Source organism: Strigops habroptila, chromosome 5 (genome assembly GCF_004027225.2).
Source record: "Strigops habroptila isolate Jane chromosome 5, bStrHab1.2.pri, whole genome shotgun sequence".
Lineage (NCBI taxonomy): Eukaryota > Metazoa > Chordata > Aves > Psittaciformes > Psittacidae > Strigops > Strigops habroptila.
In genome coordinates this window covers 25,095,957-25,113,726 of record NC_044281.2, presented here as the reverse complement: position 1 = coordinate 25,113,726, position 17,770 = coordinate 25,095,957, and the positions used below count along the sequence as shown (strand labels likewise).

Below are 17,770 nucleotides of genomic sequence, written 5' to 3'. Positions count from 1 at the left end.
TAGAGAAAGATAACATGAGAAAAGAAACAAGATTGAAACTACAGTTTTGAAAACAACAGTGCTATGCAATAGCACAGAAAAATATGTTGACATAATAAAGATAATGCTAATTCTATTCCAAACCGTCCAAACCATGCTTTCAAGATTCTTCTTATTAAGTTTTAAGAACAAAAATCAAAGCTGTTCCAATGCAATTCCAACTTACTTTTGTACAACTTTGCAATTTGTACATATTTTTCCTAAGCTGCTTCAGTATTAAAATAATTACTAAAACATTTGCACTCAAAGACTGAAAAACATTTCTACTTTTACTCTCTGCATCTATTGTATTATATTGCATATTTTCTTGAAAAAAATTAGAGCAGTTTACTTTAGAGCAGCCTCCAGAACTTTCTACAATATATGATCACAGGTTTTGAACATCATCAAGGACTTACTGCTGGCTCCTTGACTATCCTTTTTCCTTCTCTTTCAAGTACCCTGTGTTCAGACTCAAATTTATAAACACAGGAAGCCTCAATACATACTCCTTAGGTAAATACAAGCTCTTTTATTTAAAAACCTCTGTCCAAGAACTTTACAGCTAATACCTGAACGTATCCATGCATAATATTCAACTAAATGCCTGCAGATAAAACTATATTGAGTGGCTGAGTATACAACGTAAGTCAGGATTAAAAAGGATATTGCTGTAAATACAACACAACACAAATGAAATCTTTAAGTCAGACAATGTCTCCAACTGAGTTTGTTTTCTTTATTGCTTGTGAGACCCTATCAATACAGACTGGTTAGATCAGATGAAACAGAGAGGTTATCAGGCCTTCTCTTTCAAACTCCTCTGTACCAACAAGTATTACCCTCTCATCTAGTCAGATCTAGTGATCGTGTTGCCTGGGAAAGCTGGACCAGCTCAATGATTCAACAGTAATCCAGCCCACAGAACTCACTCTTGCTATGGACATAAAATTGCTAAATCTGACTAAAGAGGGTGAGATGAGACTATGTGATAAGAGCAGGTGAGAAAGGTCTGCATTAGCTCACATTTAGACATTATCCATGAGGATAATGTGGCACTGTAGCCTTACAATTCAGTGTAAGGACTGTAACTGGGAGAGCATCCCCAGTATATGTTGGCATAAAAGGCTTTAGCATGACTGAACAATGCTCTAAATCAGAAGCTGGCTACATCTGCCCCAAATAGGGCTTGAAATGTGTAGTCATTGAATAGACCTTAGCTGGATTAGAAAAAAACCCCTTTACTGAAACCTATGTATTTTACCTGCATTATTACTGCAAATATCTCTGAAATTGAGTTGTTCTAGAATTACAGTGATGTAAAGAGGTTTTTTGTGAACATTTCTGCCTTCATTCTTCTAGTTCTTATCAATTGTATAACTAAATTTTATCCATATTTATTCATATTACTTTCTTTATATTATTTATTCTTATTCTCACAGCTCTTGCATTATGTATTTGTATGATATGTAACACACTTTTGCCCTAATACTCTGATTATTGAAAATGCACATGCAGTTCACCTTTAAAAGGCTTTCAGAAACATATATTAATGTTACACACAAAACTGAATGCCAAATTGTGCAGGTCTTTTCCTCCAGACAGGTGAGTTTTGTCCTAAATGTATCCAGCAGCTGCCAACATTTCAGGACACTAACTGAAGAAGAAAGTTAGAACTTGATTTTGCTTGTTTCTGGCTCTGCTCTTGCTGTATGACCTTGGGCAAGTAACCTCTCAATTGTCTACCTGTAAAACAGAGACAAGACTACACACCCACCTTATTGGTTTATTCTGAGCTTTAATGTTTATGAAGTGCTATGAGACACTCTGGGAAGTGCTACAAAGTGAAAAGGGTTATCAATCATCATCAGTAAAACACAAGCTGCTGAAATGCAGTGAAATCTGCCTTCCCTTCTCACAGGACATGTTCTGTCTTGTGCTGCGCTCGCTCCGGTATTCACAATCTTAAAAGTATCTCAACACTGCATAGCATAAGAAAAGATAAATACCCCTAAGCATTCTGAAAGACTACCAGAAAATATTTTTATTTTTCAGAAGTGAAGCCTATTGGAAAGTATAAGCTTCTCTTCTAAGTACCTGCTTGTTTTCCCTAACAGGAAAAAAGTAAGCCATTTTTGAGATAGGATTCCTAAATTGCTTAAATAGCTAGACATTAGCTGAAAGCAGCACTAAATATAAATTTAAATACTTGGCTCTCAATTTTCCTTTAATTCATAATGTACTTGGTAAACTATACTAAAATAATTACTTGCTTATTAGTCATGAATTTCAGTGCAGAAGCTGAGACAATGTAGATAAATAAGATGATTAATTGAGACAGAATGAATCACAACAAAATATGTTGTTGTGTAAGGTATGATTAACTCCACAGTGATTCATATCATTTCAGATAACAGGGCTTTTATCAAAGACGGCTGCAAGGTTGGGAAATGATTTAAAAGCATTTTATCTTAGAGAGCCACTGCAGTTCACACGGGAGGGGAAATAAAAAAAGGAGAAGAAGAAGACAGAGGGAGAAGCAGATTCGGTGTCTGCAGCTGAAATAGCCTTGGGCTGTTTCAGCATCCTTCCCACAGCACATCTTTACAACATGCCACTGACACTATCAACCTCCCTTGTGCAAGATACCCTCTCATTTTTCAGTTGGCCACAATTTATTAGATAGTCCAATACTGAGAAAATTAATTCTGTGAATTAAGCAGCAATATTACAATGCCATAGCTTTCCTATAATTGAAAACACAACACCTGCACCAAGAAATAAGTGTCAAAATTCTACAAAGACATCAAAGAAAAATATTTATTTTTCTTCCATTCAGAATTACAATTCTTAATTCCCAGGCTCCCTCTAAAGACTTTTGCAGAAATCTTAACTGCAAAGTTTATAAAAAGAAATTGCTATCTGTTTACTGCAGTTTAAAAAAGCAAACAGCAGCAGCAGCTGACCTTAAAAACCTCTACCTGTTAAAAAAGAAGAGAAGATGAGATGTCTCTTACAAAATTTTTCCCATGTGTATTTAATAAACTGTGTCAGAACATCTGACTATGATTTTTAACTTCACCGCAGACTCCCTGTCGGGGTCTGGTGAGAGAGACCTCAGTCTCTCACTCAGCCTGTGAAATGAAGATAATTACCCTCACCTGTGGGGCAAGTTTCTGCGAACTTTTGAAAGCATAACAAAAAGGAAAATCCTGGCATATGAATTGAAATGCAAAACACTGACACCCAGTTTAATTTCATTTAGGATGATTAATGTTCCTGAAAACTTAATTCAAAATGAATAAAGATGTAGAAGACAAAGGTAAAGGTTGAACTCAAAAGGAAGACAGCTAGCAAACAACCACTGACTGAAAATAACCCCTCAAAATGGACTGCTCTGGTAAGCTAAAAAGAAGGAATCGAAGTCTCTTAAGGGCTCTTTACGTAACATACATGCAAGTTAGCTCTACAGTAAAATAAGCCTCTTCAAGATACTCAGTTTCGAATGCAATTTAGCATTTGCCTTATACTAATCATTACAAATATTCAAAAATAATTTTAAATGCTTACTTGAAAATACTTCAAACAGAAACATCAATTTAGTGATATTTACAGCATGACCAGCCATTCTTTGCAATGTTCTTTACTTCTGGGCTCCATCTGATACAGAAGAACAGATTGAAATGTTTGTCTTCCTTTCATTATTTACTGAAAGTCAAACTGTATTTCTCTTCCTCCACACACCAAATTACATCTGCCACCTGTCTCTTACCTCCTAATCCTTTCCTCAGAATTAGACAATTTACCAGTGTGAAACGACATTCAGGTAGTGTGGAAAACTATCTGCTAGGTCTATAAAGTAGTAACAGTAGCAACTACACTCGTGTAAATTCAGATCAATTCAGTTATGCCATTACAAATGCAGACTAATTTAAAAAGAATCACCATGAGAGGCTTATTTATCTTACAAAAGTGATTATGTGTCATTCAAGATTCTTGTGAGCTGTGGGCAGATTCCTAATCCTGCAGGTATCAGTCTGGTCCCAGGTGATAAACCAGCAGAGGAAATTTGCAGGTGGGACTGAAGGTTGTACACAATGTTGTATCTTAATGTAATATATCAAAGTATGTGGAGTGAAAGTTGTTTACAAACATGCTTTATAGGTTACAGAAAGGGAATGGCCCAATTTGTTTGGATGGTGTAAATCCTAGTGTGCTGAACATGGTTTTATGCCTGAAAACTTAGCAGAATGTCCATTCACTCCCCTGGTTAAAATAAGCACAAAACTACAGACTGACTGCAAGTTCAAAACAAGAAGCATGTTAACCACTGTTATTAGTTTTAAATTAACTGTTTTTCCTTGCCATTAAAGAGAATTTTCCATGTCATGGAAGAGACTTGCCTTTATAAAGGCTAATAAAGTTTCTTAAAGGCTGTGTCAAACCACATATATTTGTAGGGATGTTTATGTTAGTATTTCAACCCTCACTGAAAATATTTTAAAGTGGCACGATGTACCATTTTAGTATAATTGTTAGATGAAATGATTACAAGACCTGTTTGATACTATATTGCATACAAAGGCATCCCTCTGTTTAAATCTCAGGATTCGTAACTCCAGAGCCACCACTAAAGCTACTGCCATTGCTTTTTAAAACATAGAAGTGTTGCACACAACCTTCTTTCTTTCCAGCACATTTGCTGTCACACTAGCATCAATTTCCCAATGAGTTTGTAGAAGCATCTGTCTGCAGAACTTGAGCTTACAATCCTGTAATTAACTTGTTCAGAGACTGCGTGTTTAAAACTAACAGCTCTTTACACTGGAGCGGAAGATCTAATTTCCAAGAATAATTGTTATCTTCATTTTCTTTATTATATTTGTGTTTTAGAAAAATCCATGATTTCTCCTCTATGCAACCTCCTCAACTTTTACTGATTGCTGTACACTGCATACTGCAAGTTACATTGCTTGGTTATGGGTTTTGTTGTAAAGCAGTAGATGAGGAGCTCAGCATATCTATAACTCTAAGGTGTCTAAATTCTAAGATTTCTCAGAGATGTCCTGCCTGCACAAAAAGAACCCAGAAGATCTTTACCACATCAATATCATAATAAATATTCCTCTGAGTCACGAATGACTGCCATATGCAGGGATGAATAATGTGAGAGCTTTGTAGTGTCCCTTGAATTCTGAAGGCCTCCCCCAGAAAAGAAACTGCTATCCAGCTGCACATCCCAAAATACTCAGACTATTCCCCCCAGAAGTAGTTCCTACCCTGATGAGATGCCATTGTAACTCACATCTTTTGGGAAGACTGGGAATTTAGTTCAGATTCCTGTGCCCATTATTGACGTCGATAGATCAAGCATATCAGAGACATCAAGCTTTAGCCCTAACTGGATAAGCAGAAAGAGGTCTGGGAAAGAAATATATGCAAATTTAGGCTCCTGTAGTTGCCTTGTGTAGCTGCTGTGTAGGAAACATTACACAACTCTTTATAGACATGTTATTTTAAAGCTTTCATTCCTTTGACCATTCTCTTGCTGAAAGTTACTTTGAGTTGTAAAATATGTCTTCTAAGGTGAGCTTTTACGGACGAATTAAGCAGCAACTTGTGACAAAGCAGTTATCATCAGGAGATAATTGACCTTATTTGAGAGTTAAGCATCCTGAGGCAAAGTAGAGTGTGCTTAATCCTGGCAGGTTAATTATCCAGTGATTATGGTAGCTTGGAAGGTATTATTGCTAAGAACCATTTGCAAAATGACACTATTAAGAAAAAACTTAATTTAATAAAAATTAAAAGCAATGACAATAATCAAGTTCTCCAGTCATGTATTGCTAGATAATGACTGCAGAATGGCCCTAATTGGTTAGCAGCAATGAACACATAATTATTCCTATTCTGAATGTTCTGTACTAAATTTATTATATGAAGTACAGTTAATAAGTATCCAAAATCCAAGAGAAGATGTTTGACTAGTTATAAAAGGGATTTAAACAAATGATCAAAACACCAGTGGTCACTGAGATAATGCTGAAACTCATACATGTACTGACTTGTTATCACAGAGTTCAGTGTCTCCACTGCAGTTAAGGGTATGCTGGCATTTACATTCTAAACTAGAACATTTATTCTGAGAGGCTTATAACTTGCCCATTTTAATTACCATCTGGCTGAAACTTGAAATAACCAATCTTCATTCAGATGTAAATTTTTAAGTAGAAGATGTAATTTAAAATCACTTTGCCAATTGTTTTTAGTTTAGGAATGGCTGCAATTTGGAATTTTGCTGCTCTTGGATGTTTTTGTATTACTCAAAAAAACAAAGAGCTCAGTGCTTAACAATAAAATTGTATTGGTCTATAATGTGAAGATAAATGTAGGGAAGAATAAAAATTGTGTCTAAGAGTATTGTTCATACTAATAAAGTAACAACCACCCCACTTAGTATGCCTTGCTTATATGTTAACTTATGCATTTTCAGTATTTAACTAAACTAACAAAACTGATGGAAAATGTAGCAAAAGTTAAAAGGCAAGCACAGTAAATCAGCAAAAATTTAGTGTCGGCTAGCTGAAGTGGTTAATTGACCATCGAAGAACACATATACACAAAAAAATTCCATAATGTACTTGTAGATGAAATGAATACAGGAGGAAAATAAAAACCAAAAACCACTCTCCCCGCCCCCGCCAAAAAAACCCCACACCAAACTCAAAGGAGGAAGCTACTAGAAGGCAGAATATGTCAGAATAAGCTTTTCTTGAGTTTTGCAACTACTCTATCACAAACCACATGCAGAGAGCAGAAATACTGACAATCACAAGCTACAGCAGCTACTAAACCCAAGAAACACACCATGCCAAGGCTGGGGTTTCAAGTCACACAGAAAGACAAGAGAATAAACCACTGCAAATAAACCACTGCAAACAGCATTTCAAGAACTCAAAAGCAGCAATGGCCAGCTTATCTAGCAGAAAGCAGAGACTAAAACATGACCAGGGTTTTAACTGATTAGTATAAGGAACAAAGCATAAGAGGCTGGTACTCTGAAGTATATATATCAAACTGCCAAGTTTCAGGATGATCACTTAAGTTAAGCAGTATTGTTTACCCAGAAAGACACCAAAAGGCTTCAGAAATCATACACAGAAAATGCAGGGAGTCTTTCAACTTCAATACACGCAACAGTCCTATACAATATTTTATGTCAGCAGGTGAATAATACCACAGCAAACTGAAATGACAGGGGAAGTTAAGGTAGTCTTAATAATAATTTCTAAAATTGGAATGTCATCAGTATAACAGACTATTACCTATAAAGCATGCAAATATACAAAAAGTAACAACCTCTGGTTTATCTTCTGAAAAACGGCACTTAATGAACCACTGTAATCCAAATCTGCCTAACAGATCAGAGGAGCAATATTTATATAATAGACCAGGAAGGTTTAATCCCAGAAGTTTCTGTGCAGTCCTTGCACCCAAACACTGACTAGACTTGGTATTACTTTAATTTGTGAAATCTGACAAGGCCAAGTTGGACAGCGCTTTGAGGAACCTGGTCTAGTGGAAGGTGTCCCTGCCCATGGTAGGGGGATTGGAACTAGATCATCTTTAAGGTCCCTTCCAACACAAACCATTCTAAGATTAATTTGTGTTGAGATTATACCGCTATTCAATCAAAATATTCAGTAGCATCTTTGCGAGGATGGATTGTGAAAGACAGAATAAAGGTAATAGTTGGCAACAAAATGTCTGAAAAATACTTCTTCTGTATCATTAAGTACAGTTAAAAAGGTCTTCCTTACCCTACTGCATCTATAAAGTTGACATTTTCTTCATTTTAAAAAGTCCTAGATTTCTAACAATGTTAGCCTTTACTGTGGATATGCTGACAATAGTGTAAAAACTGACTTGTGTTGGTGAAACTCCCTGTGTGACCACCAGGAATAACCACTGACAGAATAACTCACTTTTCCATAATTTTCCTGTACTACTGTAGTTATCTTGAGAGACGAGCCCACACTTCATTAGGATGTGTCATACTTTCCAAGGCTTTTTTTTTTTTTTTAACCTTTTTCTGCTAAGCACACAAATACATATTTAAGAGCACTTTCTGAAATGGAAAAAAAAAAATCAAAAAGTGATAACACTACAGTGAGTGAAATCTGAATTCATTTGGTCTATTACCATTGACTTCCTGGCAGAATTTCATATAATCCGTTTGCTACCTGTTGCATAGCAAAGATAAGCCTTCCTTAGATGGACTGCCAGTACATCTACCATAAAATCAATGAGAACCTTCTAAACCAATCAACTATTTCTTAGTTTTCTCCTCCCACTTCACCCCAAAGAGTCTTCTTCCTCACAGAAAATACTATTAAAAGCATTACAGAGCCTCAGCAGCTCTGCAGTAGCCCTTCATATGTTTTCTTCCAGCAGAGTTAACTTCGGGGTGACTATATTATGCACATGGACAGTTATTACAAAGCAGCCAATGTATTGGATATTTCCTCTTCTAACTTAGAGTAACTTGTTCATGTGTCTCATGAATGAGCAAGTTGCAAACTCCTAACAGGTCAAGTGACATCTTTGGCTTCTACTGAAATACCACAGTTCTATGACCATGGATTTAATTTTCTAGTGACACTTGACATGGTCAGTCTCTCTCTATCTAAATAACAGAGAACCATGAAGCAGGCTCCTAGACACAAACAGCTAGATACAAGAGATAGAAATGCTTCAATTACTTTTGTAAGACTCACCGTCTCATTTCCAAAAAGGACATCAACATAAGGCATGACTTTCATCATAGGCTCCTTGTAGAACTGGCTAATAAATGGTGCAGAAAGATTCAAGCTGAAGATCTTGTTGTTTGCAGAAGCCTGAGCAGCCACTTTTAATACTGCCTCTGGTGACACCGTCAGGAAGAATCCCTGCAAGCATCCAAACAAATCAATGTATGTTACTAATTTCATATTAGGAACCACAAGAAGTATACTGCTTCTAGAAGGTCTCTCCTGACCCACCTTTGTCATACCCATACCCCGATAAAAACTTCTGGAAATACTGCCTTTCCATTAAGGTATTATGGAGGCAACAAAGAACCTGCATAGAATCAGAGCCCTCCAAAATTAAACATTACTCCCTACCTCTACATTCCGTGTAGCACACTTTCCCATGGCAGCTACGACTAATTCTTGTATTTTAAAAAGTGATATATTATAATGCCAAATGCCCCTTTTTAGTAATAGAGTCAATTAGACTGTGGTGCTTAATTCCAAAGTCCAGTATGATGGCTCTATACACAGTTAGGAGATTAACAAAATCCCTTGTCTGAAAAATTATTACCTTGTTTATAATAAATATGTTGAGCACGCTGTCATTGTTTTGCAGGAAAAACCTAGGGTTTCCGAGTTTCTGTGCATGTATTTTATCACCCACCTCCCTCCCCCAAAGTATTATTCTTTATTCTGAATATGAACCAGGGAGGTTGTGGATGCTCCATCCCTGGCGGTGTTCAAGGCCAGGTTGGACAGAGCCTTGAGCCACGTGGTTTAGGGCAAGGTGTCCCTGCCCGTGGCAGGGGAGTTGGAACTAGATGATCTTAGGGTCCTTTCCAACCCTTACGATTCTATGATGCTATGATTCTATGAACATTCAAGTATTAATTGTGAAACAAAATAAACAGAACTTAACCAGAAACAATTATTTGTCTACTAAATCGTGAATGCCAATTTCAATCCTGTATAAAGAACACTTGAAGGCTGCCATTTTGAAGTTAGCATTGCAGATGGTTACTTTAACCGGACATGTTCCAGGAGTTATGTAAAGATCCCCTACAGTTTCATTAATCCACTAATTAGTCAAATGCTTAGTCTTTACCCTAAACAAGTTTTGTATATTTCATTTTTATAATTCCCAAAGCAATTATACTAACTGTTCTCAAAACTCAGTGAACAATAGTAATTTTCAAGCAAGAGCAGCAAGTGTTAAATTTAAGGCCAGAGATAATGTCTAAGTCACAGTAACAAACACCTTTGAGGGGGGTCTGATAAATAGAACATCCTCTCAGTTCTATCTATCTGTAACATCACCACCATGACATTCTAAAAGGTATAATAGTGAAACAGTCTTATTTTCCATTTTTATCCATATTATTATGTCTTTGGATCACTGAATATCTGTATTTTTATCCTGCATACTTCAGCTAACAGACCATCTTAGCATTCTACTCACTGGAAAAAATAATATAATGAAGAGTCTCCACATTAAAGACTACTTAGAAAGTACTTCTATTTATCTTTGCTTACTTCATGCTCTCCAGTCTAACAAATACATGATTGATTTAAAAATTGGAGTATGATTCACTAAATGACAATAAAAGTCCAAAGGGCACAAGTATGCTTTGCATCTTGTGGAATTACTCAGTACCTTGAACGACTGGAAGCCTGTAAACATTCAAGCTTCTTTGCTATTTTTACATTTTGAAGAATTAAAATGAACAGTTTATATAACATCTCGTCTCCATAGCAATCTCTACCATCTTTTAGTTTTTCATTTAATGAACAGAGTTGGATTTTTAAAAAACTGTTCCAAACAGAAAATAAAAACCTTTCAAGCCTAACACGTTGCCAGCTGTGGATAAATCACAGATTGCTATACAGTGGTCTGTGTAAATAGTAACCTGGTCAAATAATTAGGCTTCTTACCATTTTTAGGCTGAAAACTTCATCTGAACTAAACCACATCTGATTGTAATTTAAGGTACAGAACACTATCCTCGTGAGATCTAACTCAGGCCTGTATCCAACTCCCTTTTCTTTGGAAAGGCAACATAAAAGTACTGAGATGCAGATAGGAGAGCTTGCTTTTCAGATCCTGCAAAGTAATGGCCAGGAACTCCCAAAGGCTACAGCCTTTAGTCTTCTGGGTTTCCTAAAAAATCACTCCTGCCATTTAATTGCTTTCTTCCAAGAGTTTTATTTAAACAACTATTTGACATTAAAACATCTAGAAATTAAGAGTTGCGTTTATGAGAACTCTTTGCCAAGTATAACAAGGAAAAAAAGTTGCAGCAATAATAAAAAAAAAAAAGTTACAGCAGTACAATTCACACAGTGGAATTAATGAAGAGGGAAGAAAAAGTATAAAATCTGAGCTGAACAGATTTGGGTTTAAAGAAACCTAATTAGAATCCCCTCCTTAAGTATTTAAATTGGTTTGTCTCTATTTTTAGTGAAATTCCAATTACAGCTATGGCCAGTATAGTTTCAAGAACCCAGCTTCCTAAGTTTGAATTGTAACTAGGTAAGTCACAGACCACGCTACTGCAGTGTGCTACAATTTGGTACAGGAATGAACTCCACTAAACCAAACAGGTTTTCTTGTATTTCACTGGGATTCACAACAAAGCCACTCCACGGCTTCGTTATCATCACAGCCCGCATGCTCCTATGGCTGCCACTGCTTTTGGTCCAGTCACATGTATACAAAGGAGTGCCTATGTCAACCACTCCTACCTACTCTAACAATTAACTGTTAGCCAACATTAGCTTCCGGTGTGAGAATAGGCCTATCTCAGTATCACTGGTACAAAAGAGTTTGTATTTCACTAGTAAGAAGTTCTATTTCCACTAACAAGAAGGTTAAGAGGCCCTTCAGAGATATTCTATACCCACCTACACACCTCAGTCTACTTCTGAGAGTTTTGGGAACCTTTTTACTCTCAAAACCCAAAGATGCCTTAAAAAAATGATGAGGAAAATCTCTGTAATCAAAGGATGAGATAGTTAACATACATGAATTCCAATAGCCTGGGAAACTTACGTTGTGTATGAAATGAAATCATTGTGCATGAATCTATCTTTGTGAATGTTGTACATACAAGGACATATAATAATTGGACAGTGCAGTCAAAGAAAGCAAAAGGCAGTAATATTGTACTAAGGAAACCTATTAAACATTAAAGGCTATGAGACATAATAGCAGCACGCAGTATTCCTTTGGCTTGCACTGATTGAGACCGAGTATACCAGATGCTACTGCTTTGTGATGTGCCGCTATTTTCTGCTGCTCAAAATGTAATGAGCCCCTTTTCTATGCCAGGTGGAAGGTACCATTGTACCACAAGCCAGAAAGCAAGGCTGAGCTAATACACACACAAGGAAAATAGGATGATAAGACTGAATTATTTATATGCATGCTTGTGCATACATACCTGCAAAACACAACAATACTTTTCTTCTGTACTATAAGCAGTCCCTCTGTTTAAACACAGTCCTTTGGTGTAGAAAAAACATTTTTCTCATGGGAGAAAGAGAAACAAAACTGAAGAAACAACAAGAATACATTCGTGTATTGCAGACACATGGCTATGAGTGATACAGTAGCTTGTTTGTAACTTAAGAGCGTTTAAAATTCAATATAAGATACACGACAGCAGTAGGCAAAGTCAGGAGAGAATATCATATTAATCTCACTTTGACAATATTCAGGAATTCTTTGATGCACCTTTTAAAATATACCAGGGTACTGTAAATATAGGATAGTCTTTTACACTCAAGTCTTTTTTTTATAGACACTAGCATTACCAGAAGGATTTGTTGGGTTTCCACAGAAGCAATTAGTCTTTACAAGTCGTCTCTCTCATTTTTATCACAGGCAGACCCAAAAGCTTTTTCTGAGGTACACTAAGTTCATACAGCTCTACCTATAGCAGATGTGAGGGCAGCAAATTACAGTGTCAAGTGCCGACACAGAATCAGTGTTGAAGGACCACATGAAGCCAGAACTCTGGCTTTGGTGAAAGTATTTCTGTTTAAGATGTTCTGTCCAAACTGAGAAGTCTTGCCATCATTTGTTCACATGAAATAACGTGCCTGCATTGAATTCATCTGGATTACGTACACACAGTATTTGCACAATGACGACCAATATTATTTATTTTTTCTAAGCCAGTGAGTATTTCCTTAAAGCCAAATCTGAAATGTGTGACCTCACGTACATGTGGACAAATCCAGGCTGAGAGGATAACAACCAACTTCAGAATTTTGGATTTATTATTGCTTAACAGCACAGAAGCTATGTTTGAATAAGAACATACAGTGATAATAAAAATTAGGATTGTTTTCAAACCTACTACCCACTAAAATGCATTTGCCTGCTCTTCTTCCTAGCTCTTCCTCTTTCCTTGCCACTCCCACTTGCAGAGCAGTTTACATGAAAATAACTTTATCATATGAGTGACAGGATTTTGAACCATGGTGTTCTGAGCTGATTTTGAAATGCCATTTAGTAACAATGTAAAACCAATAAATTGCAAGTGTGAATCAAAATATTTAACTTTCAGCAACACATACACAGCAGTCTGCTGCCATTTAAGATAAATTACATTATGCCAACATGAACACATAATTTAATCCAAAATTATTTTATAGCAAGCATTTACATAAAAATGCAATTATGACATCACACTTTCATCCATGTAAAGGATGGAATTTTTCAGGCACATAGAAAGTTTGACAGTTACGTAGTGACAGTCCTGATAAATACTGTGATTCAGTACAGCCCTACAGAAATCATCTAACTCCAAGTACGCTGGCAGTTCCAGTGAAAGAGTGAGACTGCTAAGGTGCCAAAAGAACTTGCTCTGTTAAATGACAGACATAACCAGCTCAGAGCTTTTGGACCTGCTTTAAGTTTCCTATATTCTGTACACAAAGAGAACTTCGAGCCACACACTTGGGCAGAAGAGACTTCCTGCAGCTCTGCTCTGCCATCAGTCTCATCTGCTGCAGTCTAGCAGAAATACCAGGGCTTGGAAGAAGTGAAGCTGCAACACATGGCAATTCTTGGGATGGAGAATGAACCAATAGGTAACTGTTCCAGACAGAACTTTCACAAGGCTTCCAGGTGCCCTTACAAACAGAAGAGGCTGAAAGACTTCTGTCTTCTAGCCTCTGAACTGTACAGAGCACAGATTGGGTGCAGTCCATGTCCCACCCACTGTGAGACAAGGCAATGAAATCATCTTCCTTCGGAATAGGAACCAGAAGGAATCTTCCTGGAATGCTGGAGCAAAAGCTCTTTATCTGTCTTAGTACTTATGTGAGTTAAAAAGAGCAGAGAACAATTTAAAAACTATCCTCAACATTGAAATATCTCAGCACAATACTTGGAATGTGGAACACTATCAAGTTAGCAGACTTACTGACCCCTTACCTCTTCCTGTGAGTTTTGAGCATTTATATTTGCAACCTGTTCCTGCTTGAAATTATTTGTTAAATTATTTTCCTTAATGAGATATGACAGAGTGGCATCAAATGACAGAGATATTAAAATACAATGTGGGAAAAACTCCAGAAATAATTAACAAACCCCCCAAAATTAAATAAACAACACGACCTTTATTAATGAAGGTGCTTGTGCTTTAAGTAATTTTTTACTTTCTCTAGGAAGGGCAAAAGCCCTGTGTAACTATCCACTTGGGAAATGTTCAGTCCGTAAATTAGTGAAATATATGAACATTATTTTAATCTATGTACCTGTTCTTCATGTAATAGATCATTTAAGAACTTACAAAGTCCTTACACAAGATCAAGTGCATTTTGGAACTATATTTTATCTTGTAGTGATCAGCAAGTGGTTACTTAATGAAACAAAACCCGCTGCTTTTTGTCCAGTTCCTACTGGAGACAGTTGTTTTAAATCAGGAAGCAAGGACAGCAAGAATGCAACAATTTCTCTGAGTAATTGTTTTGGCTTGTTCCTGTATGCATCGTTTATTTTTATGAAAGTATTGCTTTATAACTGGAAAATGACTAAGCTTTAAACTATTGTTTTATCATTCTGAGTGGCCAGTGATTCTGTTTTTGATAAAAGCTGAGTTTCAAACAGTTTTCAGTAACATAGGAAAAAGCCTAACTGTCAGTAAATGTGCTTATATTGACCGTGACATTTTCCTCTATGATGATGCCAACATGTCAGGAGGAGAGGATTGCTTTCAGACTTGAACAGCTTCTTTGTTGCTGAAGCGAACTCTGATTGCTGCCATGTTAGTATCTATCAGATTACAACAGTAGCAGAAAACCTCCAATATTTGACATTATACGTTGAAGAAAATAATTATTTTATGCATGTATTAGCAATTTCTTTTTCATTTCAAACAATTTGGAAATCTTCTTCAATTCTGATTAATATTGATTAAAGGAAGCACTCTAGGAAGTTCTTCCAAGTCATACTTAGGACCAAATAAATATGTGACTTTACTTATGAGATGTATACTCACAGAGTGTAGATAAGAACTTTAACAATGAGATGGAAGTGTAAACACATGTGTGAGGGAGCAGTAATACACTTAGGTTTGCTGTAGAGAAATGTCATCCCAAATAAAAAATCCTCCTATTTCCCTGGGAACTACAAAGTTAGATAAGCTCATTTTGGCAAGATGAATTAAGATCTTAGGACGATGGTTTGATGTAACTCCCTAAAGTCTGTGAGGAAGCAAAAAATCTCTATATTTGCTCTGAAGTTCAGCATACAGTTTTATATGAGTTTATTAAGCTCAGTGAATGAGATGTTTATTTTTATTTATACTGAATTTATAACAAAATTTTGGAAGAAGCACTGAATATCATCTAGGAGACAGGACCCTGGGGGTTTTACTACTTTGATTAATAATTCAACCTTTTTTTGCCTCTGTTTACCCACTTGCAAAATAGTTATAAATACACCTCCATTGGTAGAACCAGTGGGAGGTTTAATTACTTAACATTATGGAAATGACTGAAATTCTGTGTTGAAAGGTATTATAAAGTACAGGGTATTACCATCAATAAAATATAAACCGCAAATCAAACAAGCTATGATAAAGAGCAAGCCACTTCTCTTCTCCTAGTATCCCAAAAACACTTTGCCACCCTTCTTCTTCATTGAAAGCCAATTTAATCCCTATTGAGAAAGCAATGCATCTTAAAATATTTGTTAAATTTTTGATTAAAGAAACTGTTTCTTTCACCTTTCATTTTTAAAAAATAACTCTTTATCAAAATTACATTTGCCTGACCTATCTATTAATATAAGGATAACGTCGTGTTTAGACCCAAAAGTAGCCTCAGACACACCAGCTACTGATTAATGAAACAACAACCAGAAGTCTAAAAATTGGTAATTGAATTATTGGTGGTTTCGCATGACGAGAGAATTGATTTTCAATCTTAATTTCAAGCACAATCACAGGGTCCCTGTCCTTGCGAATAAGCATTTCAGGAAGTATGGAATAAGGTATGGCTAATTTAGACCCTTGATGTTTGTGCAACACGTGCTTTTTTGTGTATGGCTAGCTCCATTAATATAATTTGGCATCTCATTAATTATGTAAACATCAACCATATGTTGAATTCACTCAAGTTTGGTGTGTACATAATATTTACAGTATATTACTAAATTGAGAGAATCTATACAACTATAAACGCATAGCACATTTCTAATTGTCTAGACAGTTAATCCTCAGTTTGAAAGCTGTATAAGTAAACATTTAAAATGAACCTATTCCTTGCTTATTCAACTGGCCCTGAACAAGAAGAGAATAGATATAAGTATGTTTTTTAATTAAATGTGCTTATGTCAGCACAATGGTTTATTTTATAAGTATGTGTAAAACACTCAAAGACTGAAACAATGTCCGAACATTGCTGTATAAGTAACTAATCACCATCAACTGACTGGGTGTCAAAAGATCTTGTAAAAATGCAGATTACTTGATAAGGTCACACAAAACCTCGTGGAGAACCATTCGAAGATTGTATATCAGTTATTCTTCTGCTATGTGCATGCAAGACACTTTTTTGTTATGTGACTAGGTACACAAATATTACGAATATTGTAACTTTTTGGATTTGCCCTGCTGTATTTATAAATTTTAGTTTCCCTACTCATACAAAGGAAGAAGGAAGAAGGAAGAAGGAAGAAGGAAGAAGGAAGAAGGAAGAAGGAAGAAAAGAAAAAGAAAAAGTTAAAAAAAAGGAAAAATAAAAAAAAAAAGAAGAAAGAAAAAGAAAAAGAAAGAAAGAAAAAGAAAAGGAAATCCTCCCCAACCTCTTGCTCTATACTAGTAAATACTGCTATACCTATGCCCTCAGAGTGTCAGGATTCCCAGGTGATGCAGAGGAATGTGACTGTTATGTAATATAAACAAACACAGGAATGAGTCCAATGCCATGAAAAATAAGCCAAGCCCACAGCATGACTTCTATACTTCATGGATTTCCCTGTCAACAACGTGGTCATGCTAGGAAAGGTTTCACTTAAATTCAGCTTAGAAAACAGACATAAGGTATAGTAAAACATACGTATGTTTTCCCCTAAGCACTCTCATACTGAAACACTTAAGCAGAAACCCTTCTTCCCTCCCCCACCTACCTTTCAGATCTTGTAAATTATAAGAACCTAAGAGCATGGGGATTAAATATTAATCAAAGTCATTACCATCATTGTTAGAACATACTTCAAGAGCCCCAAAGAAAAAGCATACTATTTCACTAATAAAGATCATATCATCAGAAAGACTACACTGATACTGTAGCACGGTACATGTGAAGAGAAAAAAAGAAATTATCAAGAGGTAGCACAAAAGATTTCCGAAGCTTATTGCACTATTCAAATGTTAACTCATCCCTTAACTGAGGCTGTTTCAGTAAAGCAGACTCACCATGGGCAAAACAGAGCTCTATTTAGAACC

At 36.1% G+C, this 17,770-nt stretch overlaps 1 protein-coding gene across 6 annotated transcripts in view; it reads right to left on the bottom strand.

Annotated features, from left to right (window-relative positions):
• The window catches only part of ADK (adenosine kinase), a 297,485-nt gene that overhangs the window by 73,500 nt on the left and 206,215 nt on the right, over positions 1 to 17,770 (bottom strand). For all 6 annotated transcript variants that reach the window (XM_030488972.1, XM_030488969.1, XM_030488966.1 and 3 more), the window contains one exon: positions 8,796 to 8,966. In XM_030488972.1, coding sequence (XP_030344832.1) covers positions 8,796 to 8,966 — 171 coding nt within the window. The remainder of the gene's footprint in view (positions 1 to 8,795; positions 8,967 to 17,770) is intronic.